The sequence below is a fragment of the Manis pentadactyla genome, chromosome 9, assembly GCF_030020395.1.
Source record: "Manis pentadactyla isolate mManPen7 chromosome 9, mManPen7.hap1, whole genome shotgun sequence".
NCBI lineage: Eukaryota > Metazoa > Chordata > Mammalia > Pholidota > Manidae > Manis > Manis pentadactyla.
The window spans coordinates 53,505,846-53,529,190 of record NC_080027.1 but is presented as its reverse complement, the minus strand read 5'-3'; the positions used below and the strand labels follow the sequence as shown (position 1 = coordinate 53,529,190).

At 40.2% G+C, this 23,345-nt stretch overlaps 1 protein-coding gene across 3 annotated transcripts in view; it reads right to left on the bottom strand.

Moving 5' to 3' along the window:
- The window catches only part of FAR1 (fatty acyl-CoA reductase 1), a 65,798-nt gene extending 48,584 nt beyond the window's left edge, over positions 1-17,214 (bottom strand). Inside the window, exon 1 of one of the 3 annotated variants that reach the window (XM_036918063.2) lies at positions 16,820-17,214. In XM_036918063.2, the coding sequence (XP_036773958.2) occupies positions 16,820-17,046 (227 nt within the window). In that variant the 5' untranslated portion in view covers positions 17,047-17,214. Of the gene's footprint in view, positions 1-16,719 lie in introns of all 3 variants that reach the window. The other 2 variants (XM_036918062.2, XM_057507413.1) reach the window with 2 other exon arrangements.
- Positions 17,215-23,345: the final 6,131 nt, after the last annotated feature.

Below are 23,345 nucleotides of genomic sequence, written 5' to 3'. Positions count from 1 at the left end.
TCGAAATGGATTAAAGACTTGAATGTAAGTCATGAAACCATAAAATTCTTAGAAGACAACATAGGCAAACATTTCCTGAGTATAAGCATGAGCAACTTCTTCCTGAATGTATCTCCTCGAGCAAGGGAAACAAAAGCAAAAATGAGCTCATGAGACTACATCAAACTAAAAAGTTTCTGTATGGCAAAGGACACCATCAACAGAACAAAAAGGCATCCTACAGTATGAGAGAATATATTTTATGAATGACATATCCGACAAGGGGTTAACATCCAAAATATATAAAGAACTTACACACCTCAACACCCAAAAAGCAAATAACCCAATTCACAAATGGGCAGAGGATATGAAGAGACAGTTCTCCAAAGAAGAAATTCAGATGGCCAACAGACACATGAATAGATGCTCCACATCACTAATCATCAGGGAAATGCAAATTAAAACCACAATGAGATACACCTCACACCAGTAAGGATGGCCAGCACTGAAAAGACTAAGAACAACAAATGCTAGTGAGGATGCGGAGAAAGGGGAACCCTCCTACATTGCTGGTGGGAATGTAAGCTAGTTCAACCACTGTGGAAAGCAATATGGAGGTTCCTCAAAAAACTAAAAATACAAATACCATTTGACCCAGGAATCCCACTCCTTGAAATTTACCCAAAGAGTACAACTTCTCAGATTCAAAAAGACATATGCACCCCTATGTTTATCGCAGCACTTTTTACAATAGCCAAGACATGGAAGCAACCTAAGTGTCCATCAGTAGATGAATGGAAAAAGAAGATGTGGTACATATACACAATGGAGTATTATTTGGCCATAAGAAAGAAACAAATCCTACCATTTGCAGCAACATGGATGGAGCTGGAGGACATTATGTTCAGTGAAATAAGCCAGGCGGAGAAAGACAAATGCCAAATGATTTTCCTCATTTGTGGAGTATAACAATGAAGCAAAACTGAAGGAACAAAATAGCAGTATACTCAGAGACTCCAAGAATGAACTAGTGGTTACCAAAGGGGAAGGGTGTGAGAGGGCGGGTGGGGAGGGAGGGAGAAGGGGACTGAGGGGTATTATGTTTAGTACACATGGTGTGGGGGATCACAGGGAGAACAGTGTAGCATAGAGAAGGCACATAGTGGATCTGTGGCATCTTACTACACTGATGGACAGTGACTGCATGGGGTATGGATGGGGACTTGATAATATGGGTAAATGTACTAACCACATTGTTTTTTTCATGTGAAACCTTCATAAGAGTGTATATCAATCATACCTTAATAAAAAAATATCTGTGGTTTTTTTAACAAGGAAAGACAGCTGAAGTAAGAAATTCAGGGGTGAGGCCTGGGTAATATTATTTTGGAGAAAAGGCTACAAAGTATGAAGAAGAGCACAGAACATAATCCTTCCTGTCACAGACTCAGAAACCCTAGACCACTACCCTGTTCAAAAACATCTTGACACAATAATTAAAATAACACAGAATTTAAAAGTCAAGAGCTAACCCACCACTGTAGCAAAATATAAAGGTGTGTTTACATAGTGTGTACAGGTCTAAAATAACCTAGATTATTATTCTCTACATTAAAGTATAACTTTATTTACAATTTTACTTAACCAAAGGTTCTATATGGGGAATGGGATGGGACAAGAGATTAAGCATATGGTAAATATCATATAAATATGAAAATTGCCCAGAAAGCTACACTGAACTATAATGACCTATATATATATATATCTTTGTTTCCCTCATTTCTTCCTCTTTTGTTTGTTTCCCACTGAAAGGAAAATAGGGATTAGGTATCTGTAACCAGTTGGAATTAACAGCTACCTAAGCTAGAAGTTCATGAACAGATTTGAGAGGAAGGGGTTCGAAGAACATGTTAGTTTCACCTAAAATATTGCTTAATCTTTGTGTGTGGGTGTGTGCAAGTGTGCACTCCCATGCACACATCTGTACATCTTCCTAGGGGAAAAATCCACCACTTTTATCAGATTCTCAAAAGGCTCAATGAGCCTAAACCATTAAAAACTAGTATCAAATTTTATGTGTGCTGGTGGGAAGATGGACTTAACAGAGAAGACAGTTTCATGGGCACTGATTAAAGACCTTATTCATATCTAATCTGTAATAAAAATGTTTAAATGGTTAAAACATAATTATACCAATTTCCTATACCAATCTCCCTTGAGGCCTGGATTGAATTGTGTTCCTAGTCCTAAAAAATATATGTTGAAATCCTAACCCCAGTACCTCAGAATATGACCTTATTGGGAAACAGGGTCATAATTAGTTAAGGTAAATGATGTCACACTGGAGAAGAGTAGGTCTCTAATACAATTACCACTTGTGTCAGAGGGCCATGTGAAGACACAGAGATACAGAGGGAGAACTGCATGTGGTAACAAAAGCAGAGATCACAGTTATGTAGCTACAAACCAAGGAATGCCACTGCCAACAAAAAACTAGGAGAGGCAAGCAAGTTGCCTTACTCCTGAGGGAGTATGGACTTCGGACTTCTAGCCTCCACAGCTGTGAGACAATAAATTTCGATTGTTTCAAGCCACCCAGTTTGTGGTACTTCGTTACAGAAGCGCTAGGAAACTAATAGAAGGCCAAATAGCACAGCAACTAAAATTAAGGTACAGAGCAAAAGGCCTTCTAAAGATAACATATATGCTACTGCCCTTGCACTGTTCACCATGTAACTTATTCACTATGTAAGAACTTGTTCATCATGTAAAAACTTGTTTGTTATGCTTCAGAAGATTGGAGACTGTTGAGAATTAGGCTTGGGGTTGATTAATGATTGTGCATTGAGTCCCCTATACAGAATTTTATTGTTGTTAACAACCATATGATCAATAAATATGAGAAATGCCCTCTCAAAAAAAAAAAAAAAAGATAACGCATATGCTCTCATGCCTTAATAAACATTACCATCCTTTGCAACAGACATGACAGTTTCAGTTTCCAAAATATAATCCACTAAATACTTAAGGATGGTGGTTTTTCCAAATGGGTGCAGGAAAGAATAGTAGAAAAGAGTTTTATATACCAAAGGTAAAAGAACAAAATAAGGTTAATGCTCAGACTCCAGAACAAATAACTGGTGTGTATGTATTCCTGACTATACATCTGTACATTGTCAAATTTCACTGTATAGTAGCAGATTCAGAAACGTAGTGTTCTGACTATCTATTGCTGTATAACAAAATCACTCCAAAACTCAGCATCTTAAAATAGCAGAAATCATTTTATTCTCTCTTACAAAGTCTGTGAATTAGGAATCTGGGAAGGGCTCGACTAAGCAATTCTAACTGAACAATTATACTTCCTGATCTTGCAATTCTAGCTGAACTGTTCTAGCTCCTGATTTAGATCCCCTTTGCATGGTCTTTCCACATGAGCTAATTTGAGCTTCCTTATAGCAAGGCAATCTCAGGCCAGACTTAAAAAGCTGCTAAAGGCTTCAAGACCAGTAGAGAAGCTCTTTTCTGATTTCACCATGAAAGTCACACAGTGTAACTTCTGCCTCAGTCTTTTACAAATGATTTACAAGACCACCCAAATTCAAGGGGAGGGGATATAAACCCCACCTCAGGATGAGAAAAGAGTCAAGGACATACTGAAAGAACATGTGAGGTGGGAGATTCTGAAACAACCACCTTTAGAAAATACAATCTGCCACAAAGAGCATGGTGAAATAACTGCTTATTATTCTTAACACTGTCAACCATTGCATCTTTGTGGGACCTATTTCATGGGTCTAGAAAACAAAAAAGATTTTCCTTACTACATTTTTTTCTAGACACCTGACACTCCTTTAAAAAATAATGTCCCCATGGGCCTTGTACTTCGAAATAGTCTCCCTACCAAATAATCTCATCTACTAAATAAAGATTTCATTTTCTCACATTCACTTAACTGTAAACTTCTAACGAGCAAATTACCACTTGGAGTTGACACACTTTTAGCCAAAAGCAAGCCAACTCATTTTAGTTAAACTGAAGAGGCCTCACCTAGTAGATAGGTATATGCTTTAAGATGTTTGATAGACTTCCACCTAGAGGAATATTTGGGAACCACTGGTCTAGTGTCTTCTCTACTGTATTTTAATAACACTGGAATCTTTATTTAGTGTTTTGATTAAGACTCAACATAAAAGAAAACCTCCTCTGAAAGTAAGCTATAAGAACAAATAATGGGCCAATCTGGAAATTCAAACTGTAGAAACTATTTACTGTAGTCAAGCTAAGAATACTGGATTCTTTTTTCCTTTTTCAAAAAGTAAGGCTTATAAGGCATTTTTCCACAAACAAAAGAATAGCTGTAGCATCTTGGTTAACATTTCTTTTTTTCAATAAAAAATGCTAGTGTCCTACCCTGTTATAAGCACCCACTGAAACAGACATAATGGCCACTCTGTGTGCCTACACACACAATGATATACGAATATTTAACTCTCTGTATCCTATTTTCCAGAATGTCTAAGGTACTTCTTGCTGATAAAGACTCTCAGTAGGCTCATTAGTTCTTAGGGTACTAAACAACTATTCTGTACACTGATGTTACTCTGTAGGAGCGGCATTTTGGCATGAGTTAAAATGCCTCTAAGGCTTCATTCCCGGGAAATATTAGACATTAAGAAAAATCAGACTCAGAATTCATTTGCAATGCAAAACTCAAACACAAAGGCATCTTAAAAAGTTAAGCTCTATTCCATTAGAAAGGAAATTTCAATTCTACAGCATAAAATTACCTGTTGACAAGAAAGTTATATTGTTTCAGCAGTACCCATTTTCCTTTATTTCTGTCCTCAAAGCCTATGCCAGTGTACCCATTTCTCTATTGTAAGCCTACCGAAGCAGGTCTGTGCAGGAAGCATGGTAATAAACAGTTTCACTGTTTGAAAACCATGTATTCAAGTCCATTCTGGAAGAAAACAATTTTTAAAAAGTGATTTCCGTAAGTCACACATGATTCTTTTTTAAACGATTGTGCTATCATCTTTCTTTTCCTTAATAAAAATGTTTTCATATTGACATGAAATTTTTATCCTAATGCTTGCAGACCCAGAAAAGTAAAATATAGTGCTCCAATATACAATGATACACTAATATTTCAAGTGTGCTAACAAAGGCAGGATTCTTGAACTTTTCCAACACAATCAAAGAAACTGAAATACCTTGAGTCCATAATAAATCTAAGGACTAATATAAAAATATTTCAAATGACTCAGTAAAACTGACATTAACGGGAAACTACCATGTTTACCCTGAACACTACATGTAGACTACATACAGATTTATCTAAAAATTGACTTAGGCAGATTACTAATTATGTATCTTGTGCGGTCTAATTTAAAACTACAACAGCCTACTCATGAAAACTAAGATCGGATTATTGTTTATCCCCATACACAAAAGTAAACTCAAAATGGATCAAAGACCTGAATGTAAGTCACGAAACCATAAAACCCTTAGAAGATAAAATAGGTAAAAATCTCCTGAATATAAACATGAGCAAAGTTTTTCTGAATGCATCTCCTTGAGCAAGGGAAACAAAAGCAAAAATGAACACACGGGACTAAATCAAACTTAAAAGCTTCTGTACAGCAAAGGACACCATTAACAGAACAAAAAGGCATTCTATAGTATGGGAGAATATATTTGTATATATATACACACAGGGGTTAACATCCAAAATATATAAAGAACTCACATGCCTCAACACCCAAAAACCAAATAACCCTATTAAAAAATGGGCAGAGGATATGAACAGATAATTCTCCAAAGAGGAAATTCAAATGGCTAACAGGCACATGAAAAGATGCTCCACATCACTAATTATCAGGGAAATGCAAATAAAAACCACAATGAGATATCACCTCACACCAGTTAGGATGGCCAGTATCAAAAAGACTAAGAACAACAAATGCTGGAGAGGATGCGGGGAAAGGGGAACCCTCCTACACTGCTGGTAGGAATGTAAGTTAATTCAACCACTATGGAAAGCAATACGGACATTCCTCAAAAAACTAGAAATAGAAATAAATACCATTTGACCCGGGAATTCCACTCCTATGAATTTTACCAAAGAATATCATTTCTCAGATTCAAAAAGACATATGCACCCCTGTGTTTATTGCAGCACTATTTACAATAGCCAAGATATGGAATTAATCTAAGTGTCCATCAGTAGATGAATGGATAAAGAAGATGTGGTATATATACGCAATGGAATACTACTTAGCCATAAGAAAGAAACAAATTCTGCAATTTGCAACATGGATGGAGCTGGAGGATATTTTGCTCAGTAAAATAAGTCAGGTGGAGAAAGACAAGTACCAAATGATTTCCTTCATTTGTGGAGTATAACAACAAAGCAAAACTGAATGAACAAAACAACAATAGACTCACAGACTCCAAAAAGGGACTAGTGGTTACCAAAGGGGAGGGAGATGGGGATTCAGGGGTATTATGATTGGCACACATGGTGTGGGGGGATATCAGGGGGAAGTCAGTGTAGCACAGAGAAGGCAAATAGTGACTCTGTAGCATCTTACTACACTGATGGTCAGTGACTGTAATGGGGCATGGGGGGGACACGATAACAGGGGTGAATGTAGTAACCACATTGTTTTGCCATGTGAAACCTTCATAAGAATGTATATCAATAATGCTTTGATAAAAAAATTAATTAAAAAAAGATAATTTAGATCTTTCAGAACAGGTTGGTAGAATCAGGTATTTCACTGGTAATAGAAGCAATTTAGACTCAATTTAAAAGCAGTTTAGACTCCGTCTGATTATTACAGCAAATTACTTGCAACCCTTAGCAGCAGAAAAGTGTTCTGAAGTTCCTCCTATGTGCTGTATTTCCTCTCCGTTTCTCTTACGTCACTTTTTTATGCACCTTCTGAATCTGTTCAGAAGGATGAACCAAAAAACAGGCTCCAGTCTTCCAAGGCAGCATTTCCCAGATCATGGTAAATAGGGCTGGGAAACCATATCCTCCATCTTTAACCAGGAGATCAAAGAAAGTAATTAGCATATCAAAAGACTACAAAAAGTCCTGAGGTAAAGAAACCCACTGAACTCTACTTAAGCCCAGCCCTTCACAAATTTCCCAACACAACTAGAGAAACAATGCTCAAAAAGTTTACCTATTATCTTTCAAGGTAATGTCCAAAAATGGGTCAAACCTTCCATGGACTACAAATGATTTAGAAAGCATGACCTTCCTTTGATCAGTAAGGCTACTGATGAATGACCTATTAAACCAGTTATTAGAGTTGCAAAAATGAGCAAGTTATTAGAATGTACCAAGGACTTCAATTTGTATACGATAACTCTGGCTGCAAAGTTCCTACCTCTATGCACATTCAAAGGCTGGAATTCTGTAATTTTTAAAAGGAACTTGCTGTCAGTGAAGCTGTGTTGTCTTTAGCTGGTTGTGGTTTTCAATTATCATTATTCTTACTTTTTAATTAAAAATTGCCACTATTGAGCTTCATTATCACTTTCAGTTTTTTACTAAATCTGCAAATATATTATACAATTGCATCCCTAGGATTTAAGACTACAGCTTTCTAACTAGCCAGAAGTTTTAAGAAAACTTTTTTTCTGTGTGGTTCAATTAGGAACCACCCACTTGCCTAACTGCTGAATAAAATCCCTCTCCCCGCAAAAATGCTCGCACATTGACAATTAGTTATTATTCCACTAAACAGTGGAAATTATTGAGCTAAAGAATGACCCATTTAAAGTGCAGGATTAAAACAGCTTGAGAGTCACTGTTCTAAGAGTCTTTACCCTGGCTATGGGGCCACTATGTAGGGGCAGGCTGTCACCCTGGCCACCCAGTCCACACCAACCAAATGTGGCATAAGGACTTGGAATCAGGGCCTTTCAGGGAAGAAATAATAACTTCTCCGAACTTTGGATATCAATGATCCCTCCCAGTCTTTAATTTAGAGTGAGAAGTTTCCAGGAATGTCTTAAAAAGACCATAACAAGTGCTCTTCTCAAAAATCTTTTCCTGGTTTACCTTAAAAACTTAGCCGACTTCAGATACAGCCTGCCAACTAAATGCTGTAAGGCAGGCAACAGCCCAAAAAGGCACAGAAAACATGAGGAAAGTATTTGATGACTTTTTAGATTATTAATACCTGTTTCCACATGTGAAACTGACTGAATTAAGCTCCTAAGAAGCCTACTCCAATAAGCCTTGTAACCATAGGTTACTGTGCTAAAGATGGGATGAGACCATGTAGAACAAAGTAAAATAACTTTACAGTATAAAAATTCAAGATATTCTTAACCAGTTTATTAATTGAGAATCAAAGTATCAATGCTAAAAATCCTAGTAAGATCTTCCTTCTGCAGAAACCGAGATCCAGAAGGAAGACAGCCAAAATAACAGCACAACAAAATCAGGTAGAATAATGAGTAACTACCCTATTGGGACCTCTGCCACTAACTACCCGAACTTGGTCAAGTCAATTAACTGCTCTGATCATTTGTAAAATTCACTGAAGTGGAGGCCAAATCACTGATGGTTAGTTAAACACTCTTCTAGCTCTCAAAGTCTATTTTTATTACTATGTATCACAGTAAGCTGTTCGCTAGTAGTACATTAGATTCTCAGAGAATTATTAACTTTACCAGGTCACAAGGTTATCACTTTAAAGCAATACATCTAATACTCACTGATCTTCAAACAGTCTATGCACTGCTCTGCAGTCAAATGTCCCATTAGCAGCTAATCCACCTATTTCTATCTCCTGAGGAGTCTGCTTATGACAATAAACATTATTATGATTACATTTTAGTTGTAATCCACAAGTGTTTACAATCACATTATTCTAAAAAATTTATTTAGGACTATAGGTAAAATTGTAGTATTTCCAGAATATCTCACCTGTCTTTAGTGCATCTGCACATCAACAGGCATTCCTCAGGGGTGGAGACAGTTCATCTCCATATCAATGGGTGATTACCTGGGCAACTGATGACTTATCTGAACCTGAAATGTTAGGGGGAGGGCTGGTTTTGCTTCTGCCAGAGCAGGAAAGAGAGACGGACCCAGACTGCAGTTTATAAGCAATAAATGGGTTTTAAACTTTATTTCTCCCTTTGACTGATTTCGGTTTTAGAGGTATTTTGCCCCAGGATTTACTCTCCCCATAATTACAAGGACCATCCTTCAAACTAGATGGATAATAAACACTTATGATCATCACTGAGAATCAATCCTTTGTAAACCTAATACCCATTTCTAGGCCCCTGTAACACATCTCAGAATTATTTTACCACAAATGTGAACCTCAAAATACTTTAACAGACCCTTTCCTCCACAGATTTTAACTATGTAAGGGTAAGGTAGGTCAAAGTTTTCTTCTTTAACTCTGAAAAAATGATTTATGCATTTATTCATTCTTCAGTCATAATATTCTACTTACTGATGATTCAGGATGGACAGAAGCCATTATATGGAGTACCATACACTTATTCCAAAACGTTTGGTAAAGTCATTCCTCCATACTTATTAAAATAACTACAACTTGTTTTTCCCTAAGAGTCCAATTAAGAATTGGTCTGTTCAGTGATTGCAATGGAGTTGGGGGGGACTTGATAATATGGGTGAATGTTGAAACCACAATGTTGCTCATGTGAAACTTTCATAAGATTGTATATCAATGATACATTTAAAAAAATACCAACAATAATAGCAAAAAAAAGAGTGTTCTATTTTTTTAAATTTGGGCATTTGCATAATGATTTTTATAATTTTATCACTCAATAATGAAAAACACTTGTTTGAAAAGGTGAGTTAACATACACAAATAAATTTGAGTTGAATTTTAGCACTATGCTTTGTGCCTATATATTAAAGAATGGATTATTAATCCAGAATCCATAGATCCCCCACAAAGGATATCTGAACAAGCTGAGTCTTTTAACCCCCTGAAATTATATGAAAAATTAAGTGTGTATGTACAGTAGTCCCCCTTTATCCACAGGTGATATGCTCCAAGACCCCCAATGGAAGCTTGAAACAATGGGTAGTATGGAACCTTATATATACTGTATTTTTTCCTATACATATATACATACTTGTGAAAAAGTTTAATTTATAGATTAGGCACAGGGAGAGATTAACAATAAAAAAATCGACTATAACAATATTCTGTAATAAAAGTCATCTAAACGCTCTCTCAAAATATTTATTGTACTGTACTCACCCTTCTTGTAATGACGTGAGATGATAAAATGCCTGTGTGATGAGATGAAGTGAGGTGAATGACAAGCATTGTGACCTAGCATTAGACTACAACTGACCTTCTGACTGTAAGTCAGAAGAAAGATCATCTGCTTCAGGACCAAACTGAAATCGTAGCAACCAAAGCCACGGAGAAAGGGGGACTATTGTGTATTTTTCTGAGGAGACAGCACAAAGCTTTCAGCAGATGCTTAAGAAGTTCATGACCTTTGACTAAGTATCTCTGCATTATGGAATATATTTTAGGATTTTATACTATTATCTAATAATTCAAAGTACCTAAGTGACTACTCCAGAATAATAAGATATGATGGTAAGGATTCCTTAAATTCAAGAATGATTTCTCATGTGACCATCATACCAACATTTCTGGCAAAAATTCCATGAAAGAGAAGAATGACATAAACCAGATTATTTCAATGTACTCTTAAAATGGACAAATGGTTAACAATTAAACACACACACACACATACACCCCACCATTTAAAATCTCAAAATGACTTATACTTAAAAGCTGATGGCACACATATATTCAAGACAAAATGGATTCAGTAATTCATGTGATACTAAGATATTAAGAAGGCATTTCAATGGAATGTGTCAAATAATTCACTAAAGACAATGATACCTTCACAAAGTAGGTGTCCTAATTTATAATACAGCAATTAGCTTTTCTCAAGTACTGATGAAAGATCTACAGTATATCAGTAACATTTTGTAGGGGTCTAAAAAACATAGAGAGATACAGATTTAGATACAACTTATTCAGGCAAGCCAAAACTAGATTTTTCTAACTGTATGATTTTTTTTATGTGATCACCCTCACCTCGTCCCCTAAATGTTATTTTTCTGTCAAAATCCTACTTTCATTCAGAAATAATGTCATTTCCCACTTAGAATCTCTACCACCAATTTTGGGATATGACCCCATGTTGCTACATTGTTTTATTATTTTTATATTCAGCCTCCTAATTGCATTATTCCTGCCCTACAGCAGAATTTCATATCTAATTTTTCTTGCCCAACACAGTATAATACACAAGTCTCAAAATATATTTATATGAACATATTTCCACTTCACTTAGATTAACATGTATATTGTTACACTTACGCTGTATGGTAATAATTGGTAAAAATGTCTAGGGATTTGCTTCAAAAACAAGGGGGTGGAGAAATGGGTGGGGGTATAGATGAAACAAGATTGACTACAAGTTGGTAACTGTTAAAGTTGGTGATACGTATATTACTGTATTTTTATGTTAGCAATTTTCCATAATACAAAGTGTAAAGTTTTTTCCATAACAAAAAGTGCAAAAATAAAGGAAGTTTGCCTTTCCTTTTAGAAAAGAGAGCTTCTTAAAGACAGGCCCAGTAGTTTTCTTTTTGTACATCTGCCTAGTAGAGAGGAGACAAATTTACTAAACAAAGTTCATTCTTTAGGCAGAACTATAGTTTTTTGATGGTATCTAATTTATATGATTCTTTTAACTCAGATAAAACATATATTCATTAACTACTTACAAGGTACCTACTTTCTCAGCTTATCTTCGTAAATGAAGGCTATCAAAAATAATTCATCTTCTCTAAAGAATCTGATAGGAACCACAAGGATCCATGGAAAAAAGGGAAAGGAGGGAAGACAGGAAGATGGAGAGAAAGAAAAAAAGTAAAAAGCAATAAATACAGTTTTTAAGAAAGGGATTTAAGGCAGCAACATTTTTAAAATTAAGGTATCACTGATATGCAATCTTATGAAGGTTTTACATGAGCAACATTGTGGTTACTACATTCACCCTTATTATCAAGTTCCCTTCCAACACCCCATTGCAGTCACTGTCCATCAAAGTAGTAAGATGCTATAGAGTCACTACTTGTCTTCTCTGTGCTATACTGTCTTCCCTGTGACCCCCCTACATTATGTGTGCTAATCATAAGGCAACCACATTTTTTATCAAAGAGGGCATACAGTTTGTTCAAACGAAACGGGTCTAAAAGTTGCCCTCCCCACTCCATTTTACAGATGAGGAAACTAAAGCTCAGAGGGGAAGTGACTTGCCTCAAGTTACACATCTAACTGCTAACAGTACCAAAATTAAAATTCAGATTTGCTGATTCACAGTGCAATGTGAATTTTCTACATTAAAATATTTTCTTCCATACCATAATATTCACTAGCTAAAGACAATGACTATTTTATTACTAACATATACTTTATTTCTGTATTATATCACACTAAAAAAGAAATAGGCTAAATAAAGGAGGGAGGATGGGAAGAAAATGCACAACTGCTAAGACAGTTATACATGAAGACTATATGAGCACCACATTTCCTCAATTTTGAGACACATTTGACGTTAAGACATAGTATCCATTTCCTAAACATTTAGAAATAGAAAGACACTGTAAAATACTTCTTCCTTTCACAAATAGTAAAATGTGAAAACACATCTCTCAGTATAATATAATGCACCTTGCAAGACATGCAAAAATCACAATCATTTAAAAGCCAGTGTCACAAAGCACAAACGCACAGAGCAGGAGTCCAATCTTCTAAAGTAACAGTTACTAAATACCTAAGGTTATGTGATATTTTTTTCGATTGTAGGTATTAATATAAACAAGTCCTTCTCCTCATCTGTCTCACATACATGGGTTTTAGAGTTTGACAAAGCAAGATTTCAATCTCAGCTCTAACACTTTGGCTCTCCAACCTTTGGAAGGTTACTAACTTCTCTGAGGCTCATTTTCTCCATTTGTAGAGGAACTCCACCTCAGAAAACTGTATGACAATTAAATGGAATAATTTATTTAAGGATCATAATATAGTGCCTAAATGTAATACTAAGCTTCCTCCCACAATCCCTATGGGCCACATGAAATTAAACTAAAATTAGATCCTATTCTTGACTTACAAAAAACTCCTCTCTCCACTTTAGAGACTGGACTAAATGTGCACTGATCCTCAGGCAAATCCTGCTTTGGAAGAATTATTTGATAAGAAATGCTTAGTTTCTTATATTTTTGTCTCTTCTTCAAATTGGGAACAGAGAACTGATGAATTTTAAGTGCTTAAATTAGTTATGTGTAAATTCAGCACTTTCACATTGTCTTATGAGCTGAGACTCTAAGCTCATTATAAACCTACTGAAGAGAGAAACTATACAGAACCGATGTGTGGGAAGAGGGAGGAATATAAGGTCTAAAGACACAGTTAAGACGACTCAATTTTATGAGTAGTTTGGTTTTTTTTTTTTTACCTTAAATTCATTTATTAAACTCTAGAAAACAATGTTCAGGAGACCCAAGACTGTATTTCCATGATTCTGGGCGTTTTAGTAATCTGATGCCTTAAGCAAAGACCATCTTTTCTACATGCAGTTTCAGGAAGTTTCCAATAGTAACAACCCAGTCATTTCTAAGATGGGAATATGCCCACCAAAGTTGCTCATGTGTAGTAGGCTCTAAAATAAAATACCTATTCCAAAACACAGTTCATACTAGCCCACCCAAATTCCCTCACCATTAGCTCAATTCAGCTGAATTTTTCCCCACTAATTATAAAAATGACGTTCTTGTTAACTTGGAACAATACAAAAAGTATGAGCATTTTAAAATTACCCATGATCTTACCAGCCAAAGATTAAATATGACAAAGTGACTTTCCAACATCTTGCCTATGAATCTGACCATTAATGTGATCATACCAAATTTTAAATTTGTATAGAGCCCCTGCCATTAAACATGATTAACTATCAGCCTATATCTTAATATCTTCATTCTAGTGTTCTTCTGACTAAATTCACATTATTTTTTTCCTTACTTAACTCAACATCTCAATTTTTGTTCTTCTGAATCCTCAGTTAGGTATTTTGCTGCTGACCACTTCCTCTTTCTAAAAACTCTTTCTATCCTAAGGTTCCCTAAAAGGTACATTCCTCAGTGTCTACAAAAGACTCTCCAACTTTTTCTCTGTCTTCACTGGCTTTCTCCTGTTAACAACCGTCTGTAAAAAATGACTCAGGCCTGACCTTTCGATTTGTTTGTCAACTTTGAATCTCCAGCACTTCCCACAGTGCCTGCCGTGAAGTGAAGCTCAACATAGTAAACTAATGTTTATTGATTGACTTTGCCAAACCTGACCTGACACTTTAATTAGCTGTGTGACCTTGGGCAAATTTAATCTCCCTGAAGCTCAGTTCCCTCATCTATAAAACAGGGATAATCAAAGGAAGATGATGCTTGGAAAGTTCAAAATAGTCTCAGGCAAAAAGTAACACTCAATAAATTTTGCTATTATCATCAACATAATCTAGTACAGGACTCAAAAACATTTCTGATTATTATATATATAACTGAACTCCAAACCTACTTCTCAATACCCGACTTACTTTCACCATATTCTCTTTATTGTAACTATCAAAAAAAAATTTTGTGCTCTCTCCTTTATCTATCTTCAATCCATCGTCAACTGTTCTAATTCTTCTCTCCTAGCCACCATACAGAAACATCATTTTTCAACTATGCTACAACAGACTTGGTTGATTTCTACACCCTTAAATCTTCACTCAAATTTTCAATCCTCCTTAAAAATAATTTTTGTCACTCTGTCCACAGCTGTTTATAGAACGTTCAAACTACTAAAATGTCATTCCCATGTCTTCCAATAACCCATATCCCAACTCCTAGTTCAAATGATGGCTCACAACTCACCTCTTCCAGGAAACCCCAGATTAACTCTACACCACCTGGGTTACTTCTCTGAGTTGCCTCAGCATTTAGATACTGTTATACTAAGGCTAAAATGTGATCAGTGAACAGCAATACCAAGAAATTAACTTCCACAAAATTATTTCTACATCCTAAAGAATGATCCATTAGCTATAATACTCTGTTGACCTGGTTAATAAGAAAACATCCTATACAACAAATGCCTTCTTTGATATCTTGATATCTGTCCTTGGCACTGTACTATTTTATTTGTCAAGAGGTACTTAACTCTTCACAATCCTTACATCCTATCCGCAAGCAGAAATTATACTTCAGTGCCTATCACCTCTTCCCATTTAAATCCATTGTAAATGTGGTAGTGGGTCACTTTCTTTTCTACTACCTCTTCTCTGCCCACAACCCACAAATAAAAATTTCAAAATCTTCAAGCAGAAAGGCAGCAGCACTGGTACACACATACCATAACTTCCTTTACTCTAAGCGAAAAAAACTTTGAACCTACTTAGCTACAAAACTCTTCCCAAGGCTGAAAGGTTTCCCAACAAGCATGATACTTAATCAAATTCTACTACATCAAAATGATTAATCCTAAAGAATAATAGGATTTTACTTTTATGTTGATTCTTGCTTGTGTTATTGTATGATATCTTGCGTCATTTTTATGCTGTATTACACTGCTCAACAAGACAGCTGAGAAATTCCCCACTAGGACAGGTTTTCTGAAACTATCATCTGATGCTGCCTTTAAATCAACACATTCCTTTTTTTAATATAAAGAATTAAGTGATTCCTCAATACCATCCAATCAAAAGAAAAGAATACTTGTGCCATTATTTCTGAGGGTAAGTTTGTGTGCTGCTGAGGCAAAACAATTAGATGAACTGTTCCAGGCGGATAAGCCTCAGTAATAAGAGCTCATTCTAAGTGTTTGGCCTTCAATGAGTAGTGAATGAACCTATAAACCTAGCTGACTGACTCCAGCCTAAGCCATTCGACTCTCCTGTCTCCACCAAGACGGAGTTACTTGTAAAAGATCCACACCCTTCAGTTACCATACACAAATCCACCTTGTTCACTCCCTATGTAATTTCTAACTGGTCACCTAACGCCTTCTTGTCAAACAGCCTCCATCCACATCTCGTCTAAAACCTTCTGTCACCTTCCGGTTTCAGTAGGTGCTTTTACTTCAGATCCACGTGTCCCCATTTGTACAGAAATCTTAACCTTCAAAACCCAAACCTGTTCTCCCTTCACCCCCAGCTGATTTTCCCCCACCCTCTATCAATGCCTACTTCCAAGAAGCCAGCCACACTCCCCGGCTCCGCACCTTCTCCCAGGGCACACTTTTCTGAGCATCCCCCTTTACCCACTACATCCTTTCTCCCCAGACCCGAAATCCTTCCATCACAGGCCTCTTCTGACTGCCACACTGGAGCACACCAGCCCACTCCTCGATTTAGTACCCTGCCCCACCTTCACCACCTCTACGCGGACTCCCCACCCCAGGCGGCGCCCCCAGGCTCCGCGGCTGCAAACTAGGCCCCTCTCCACGTTCCCAGAACTCTGTCCCGGCCCTCTGGAGGGCGGCGGCCCGGCCAAACCGCGCAGTGACCACCTGCGCTGATGCCGGAGCCCCGGGCACTGGGCGGCCCAAGGTGGGGGCGGGGGCGGGGACGGGGCGGCGGGTCTCCCCCTACCTCGGCCGACCCGCCGCTGCCGCTCCCGAAGCCACGGCCCGGCCCGGGGAGGAGGGGCCCGCAGGCCTGGCCTCTCCAGCTCTGCACCCCTGCCTCTCACCTAGACGCAGAGGCTCGGGCCTCGCTTTCCCGTGGCAATCCAGCGATGGCTCCCCCGCCACCGCGCGCTCTCCTCACTTGCTCTTCTACCGCCCCGGACCGGCTGCTAAGAGCGGACGGGCAGCGGCACGCCCATTGGCTGCTGCCCTCACTCGCGTCAGTCGACCCCGACCCAGACCTAGGGATGTGATTGGTTGGCTCGAGGGAGAGGGGGGGTCTCTTCTCCATGTCTCGTTCTGATTGGCCTGTCTTGTCTCTCGCGCCCCCTTGCCAGGACGATCGCTCACCCCCGGCGCGGGTTCGGCCTCCCACCCGCCAACCCCGTTTCCTTCAGGACTGAAGGGAGGCGGGAATGGGCTGGGGTGGGACGTGAACGGCCAATGGGAGTGAGGAGAGAGAGCCGGGAGGTGGGCTCCGCCGCTGGCCGGCCGGCCTGCCGGCGGGGGGGAATTCAGCCAATGGACGCGCGCCCCACATCCCGGGCTCAGGAGCGCCCCCCTGGCGGCTTGCGCTCTGGCAAGTCGCGCCGAGGGCCACGCCCGGCCCCCCACCGCGTCCACTGGAAAGATGGGGAGGCTGCGGGGAGGCCGGCGCAAAAGACGGTGGGCAGCCGTTGTGGCTGCTCCGGCACTGCCAACGTGGGGGCCCGGCGCGTTTTTTGGAGGGGCTGCTTCGGGTGAGAGCGGAGCCGTCGCTCTGTCACCCGTGGGACCTCCGCGCGATGCCCTTTAGGAAGGCAGTAAAGCGTGCATCTCCTTCAGCCCCGAGGGATGCTGGGCCAAATCATTACACTTTCCACTTTCTCTAAAATTTCGTCCAAAACTTATAAATGGTGAGAGAAGTTAGGCTAATGATTACCTCTTGCGGGGAATGGGAGTCTGCCTCTTGATCTAGGTGGTATACAGAGGTGTATACATACGTAAAAATTCATCGAGCCGTGTAATTAAGGTTAGTGCATTCAGCACACTTATGTATAATATCTCAGTTTTTAAAATGATAAAAGTGTTGGGGGGTGTTGCTTATTTTCCTTGGTTCTTGTCCCCAGTGCAACAAAGAATTGAAGGGCAGAGAAGCGTAGTGCAGCAGAGTAAAAGTTTTACTTAAAGTTTGAGAAAAAGTGCAGGTGACCTTAGGGAGGAGAGGCGCTCTGAACACATTTAAATTTTATTTATAGAGAGAATGTGTGGGTGACCGCAGAGAGGTGCGCCCTGAAAGACTGAGAAAAAGTTTCATTTAAGGCAAAAAGGTGCACACTCAGAGAAAGGGGAGTATGGGCTACCTCAGAGAAGAGGTGTGCTGAAAGATTAGGGGTTCCCCCTTTTAAGGATTTTTTCAGGAATGTGACAAAAGGGCTACGGGTGTGGACTTAAGTGGTTTCAAGATGTTTATCATTCATGAGAGACATTACATCTCTTCTATTATTAGTCCTCTAGGTAATTCTGCAGGATTAATTTAACACAAGAAATTTACTGATCCCATTCCTCCGCAGGATAGCAGCTTCCCTCTGGGAACATATCAGTCAAGACTGCCTGCCCTGCCTCCAAGGTGGGCTGAGTTATTGTCTGTTTGCTAAAGAATAGGTTAAGAATCTTACCTCTTAACTTCCTGGGTTTTAAAATGCAATCTTAGCTTTAAGATGGAATATTTCCTGTTTTTACTATGCTGTTTATACCTGGGCCTGTTTACTAAATTAATCATGGTGTTTGTCTCCTGCCCAGGTTGCAGATTACTTGATTAGGGACTGGAAGAGGAAAAAAACAACATATAGGTTAAGTTAAAGAATAAGCAGGGCCTTTTAGTAGGCTACAATAAATCTTACTATAGCATGATCTATTGACACAAAGAAGACATGGGCTATGTGCTCTGATACTTTTCTTTATCTGGAGAATAGCTGGATATTTCAAGTTACTCCTGGCCTTTAGAGCTTCAAGTGATTTACTCATTAACTCTGTCTTTTCTGGCTCTCTAGTTTTATCTAGTAAAAGGAAAAGAAGGGATGTGAACTCAACAGTCCAAGCGAGTTTATTGCTAAACCTGAGAGGGACCTCTCTGTTCTAGTGAGCTGAACAAAGAAGGCATCTCTTACAGGCTGAGGCTTTTTATGGTCAGGTTTTTTGGTGGGCTTTTGAAGGGATGGGTCAGGGAAAGGTGGGTTGTGGCTTGCTGACATGTTCTCCAGAAAATGCTTGTAGCCTAAGTAAGATGAAACCTAGGTCTCTCTCAGATGGCGGGTGGGCTTATTCACAGAAGTGGTACTCCTGTCCAGGATCTATCATTCCTGGCTCTAAAGGGGTATGGGAAGATGGGTCGCCATTCTTTTCTTGGCTACTTCCTGCTATAAGGGGGTGATGAAGGGGGTTTTCTGATATTTTGAAGTAGGAAGACTGTTAGAGTAGTTGCCTGGGAGATGGCTGCCATTTGATCCTGTAAAAATCTTTGGAATAGGTTAATTAAGCAGGGAAGGAAAAGGAGGAGGAGGAGGGTGATAAAGGCTAATGGGGCCAGAGAGGTAGATGGTAACTGAGGGTTGTAAAAGCTGAGAGTGTAAGACTTGGAATCAGGCCAGGGAGAAAAAAGTTAGAGCCCACTGGCAAAGAAAGGCAGAGAGGTTGTGTGACAAGTGTACCTGTAGGGGCTGGTGGATGGCAATTTTTCTTTTGGGCTTTGGGGATAAGGAGTACAGCTCACGCTAGGACCTGTAAGCAGAGAGACCAGCGTTTTATCACAAAGTTATTTGGACAAATATGCAACAGGCTGGAGAGAGTACCCGGCTGATTGTGCAAGTAGCCCTAATACTTGTCCCTTTTTGCTAGTTAAGAATAGAAGGAAAGGTTTATTGGGGTTAGGTAGAGTTAAAGCAGGTGCCTTGAGGAGTGCTCACTTAAGGGCCCAGAAAGAAGCAGGAATTAAGTCTATCTCTGGCACCCTTTCTTGGGGATCCCTGTGGGAGGCCTCATAAAGGGATTTTGCATTGAATGAGAAATTTGGGATCCAGAGTCTGAAATAGCTAAGAAGCTCCAGGAATAAAAGAAGATCTCACTTTATGGTGGGGAAAGGGAGATTATTAATAGCTTGTTTTCTGATAGTGGGTGTGCAGCATGTGGTAGGGGTAAGGTCAAGACCAAGGTAGGTGACTTTTTGCTGTACCAGTTGAGCTTTGTGTTCTGAGACATGGTATCCCTTTTTTCCCAGGAATCTAAGAAGGGAGATAGTGTAGAATATAGAATCTTTTTTTTTTTTTTTGAGGGACTGCAAAGCAAGAGGTCATTGACATATTGGAGCAGGTGGCTAGGGGCAAGTTTGAGAGTTTGGAGGTCCTTTTGTAGTGCTTGGCCAAATAAGTGGGAGCTGTTCCAAAATCCCTGAAGAAAAACTGTCCATGTGAGGGTCCCTGCAAGACTTACTGGGGAACAGTAGTCAGGCTCCTCCTGGGCCCTCACTCCCACAGGATGACAATTGGGTGTTGCAGTTCAACTGAAGGGAGAGTTAAGGCCCCCACCTTGGGAGACAACGTGGGGACCAGAGGCCACATGTAGAATGATATTTATTAGTTCCCAGTTAATATGCAGTGTGTCCTGGCCCTGGTGGACATAGGAACTGAATGTTCCATGATTTATTGCTCTTCTTGGGGTGTTTGGGGTCTATTTTCTAATTTTTGGAGCTTTTTGCGAATATCTGGGTAAGACTGAAAAATGAAGAGGAGGTGTAGGAGAATGAGACCCTCAGGAGGGTTAGGGCTGGTGTTTGTGTATTTGATCATGGCCTGGGAAAGGCGATTCATAAAGAGGGCTGTGTTTTCATCTGCCCCCTGGGTAATTTCTCTGAGGTGCTCCTAGTTGACCTGTTTATTTCTTTCCATCCCTGCCAGGAGGCCAGTAATCATGTGATCACAACTGCTCTACCAGGGTCACTGAATTGGTATATTCACTCAGGGTTTTGGGGCTCAGCCCTGGGGACCACTCAAGCTGCCAGAGCATGATTGGCTGGGTGCTGGTGGCGCAACTCGTCAGCCTGATTTTTGGCCACACACCAAATGTGTTCCCTCTCATTATCCGTGAGGGTAGATGAGAGGATGAGGTAAATGTCCCCCCAAGTGAGGTCATACATTTGAGTAACATGGAGGAACTCTCTCTCCTGAATTTATCAGGATTTTCTGAGAAGGACCCATCTTTTGTTCAATACACTCCAGATCATTAATTGAAAAGGAGACATGAACATGAACAGGCCCTTCAATGCCTGGAGGGCATGGAGGGGTGGGAGAGGGTGGGAAGTGGTCTGGGAGGTATTGGGTGGGAGGTGAGAGTGCGAGAGTGTCTGAGTTGTGGAAAGGGCCGGTTTGGAGAGGGGGTTGGGTTAAAAGGTAGACAGGCCGGGGGATATCGGAAAGGAATGGGGGAGGGGTGTTGGGCGCAGGGAGCCAGTGGTGGGTAGAGATTTGGACTTTGCTGAGGCTGTTGGGGAATAGGGGAACGATAGGGCAGAGGGTTGCCAGCCGGGTCGAGCTTGTCAGCAGAGGAGGGAAGAAAGGGGTAAAGGCACAGTGTTGTCAGGGTAGTTTGATGAGAAGTTTAGAGGGTTTTTGTTCAGCAGGAGGAGATTTAGGGGCTTTTCTGTGAGAAGGATTTGAAGACAGGAGAGGGAGGAACAAAGGAAGGGTTGCTTGCGGAAGGTGAAGAAGGCTTGGACTTAGGGAACCTCTGACCATTTGCCAGTCCTATGGAGGAAGTTATCAAGATCTTGAAGAACTTGGAAATCAAAAGTGCCCTCAGCTGGCCGGCATGACCCATTATCAAGTTTATATTGGGGCTACATGGAAGTGGAGTAAAAGATCAATTTTTTGGTTTAATATCTCTTTTTTTAATCCCAATTTGGAAAGATAATGTAGGAGACAGCTGAGGGGAGTGTCTTCCAATGCTTTTTTGAGGGGAATTGCCCATCGTAGGAGGGTGAGAAAAGTTGGCCAAATTTGGGAAACAGGCCGCCGGGACATCTCCCAGCAATCAGCTTCCCAACTGGAGTCTGTGGGCTCCCAGAGCCAGATGAGATTGTTCTGCATGCTGAAATGAAGCATACCCCCTCCTCAGAGTGCAGGAGGTCCCCTTTTGTTATGGTGTTCTGAAATGGAGAACAGAAAGGAAGGGAAAGAATAAAGGGGAAAAGGGGACTACGGATCAACTTTCTCTAGGCACCAAGAGAAAGCCTATGAGGCCAAAGTCTTACTCTCCTGGGAATGGCGATGGATTAGTGGCCAGTGGTGGATGTGTAGATTGAGGTCTGGCAGGACAATCCCTGCAGTGGAGTTCGCAAGGGGGGTGTTGGGTAAGGGAGGGAAGGGAAACAGGGCGAGACACAGAAGGCTCTCAGGATCTAGGAGATAGCCCGGGACAAGCTGCCACTGCCCACTGCCTCCTAGGTTGCAAAAGAGCTCCTGCTCTTGGCTCCCACTCCCAGGTTTCAGCACCATATAAAAGGAAAAGAAGGGAAGCAAACTCAATAGTCCAAGCAGGTTTATTGCTAAACCTGAGAGGGACCTCTCTGTTATGGGAGCAGAACAAAGAAGGCAGCTCTTACAGGCTAAGAAGCTTTTTATGGCCAGTTTTTTTGGCAGGCTTTTGAGGGGTTGGGTCAAGGAAAAGGTGGGCTTGTGGCTTGCTGATGTGTTCTCTGGAAAATGCTTGTAGCCTAAGTAAGATGAAACCTAGGTCTCTCTGAGACGATGGGTGGGCTTATTCAAAAAGGCGGTACTCCTGTCCAGGCTCTATCATCTAGTTAACTCTTCGAGTCTCTTTTAGTGAGATTTACTTGCCTTAATTCTCTTTCCACCCCACTCATTTCTATTCTGCCTAACGAAAGGATTGTGAGAGTAACTGTGTAGTAACATTACCATAACCTTAGGCTCTGTGAGACTCATGGTATAAACAATCCTACCAGGTTTAGTTATCATTCAAAACTACAAACCACAGGAAGAAAGCGAAAGAATTGTGAGAATTTAAAATGACCGAAAGCTTCTGGCATGGCGAATAACATATACGGAGTGGTTACTATAAGGATGAGCCAAGAGGGTCCAGTGATTTTTCTCTGAGGATTTAGTGCTTCTTTCAGTGCCTGGCCTTGTTGGTAGCACAAAAGCACATGGTGCTGCACCCAGGTGCACTCCTATCTTAATTACAAAAGGTTACTGAGCTGCCTAGTTTGTGGCTGACCTAAATTTTAACTTGAATAACATGACTTCTGCCCTGGAGGAACTCAAGGTCCAGCACCGACCAAGTACAGTCATTCCTGGGGGGAGGGCACAGAACACAAAAGCTTAACACGTCCGCTTACCCTCCAGGTTCAGGCACTAGGTTGGGCAAGATGCATATGCCTAGAACCCAGTCCAGTAGCAGAATTTTGAAATGTCCAGGGCCAGGTGAAACACTGCTTAGAAGTGGGCCAATAATAATACCCCTAAAACAAACATAAGCACTGTGGGCCTGTGAAGAGGTACCAGTGACAAAACAGTTAAAGATTACAGGATTCATATTTAT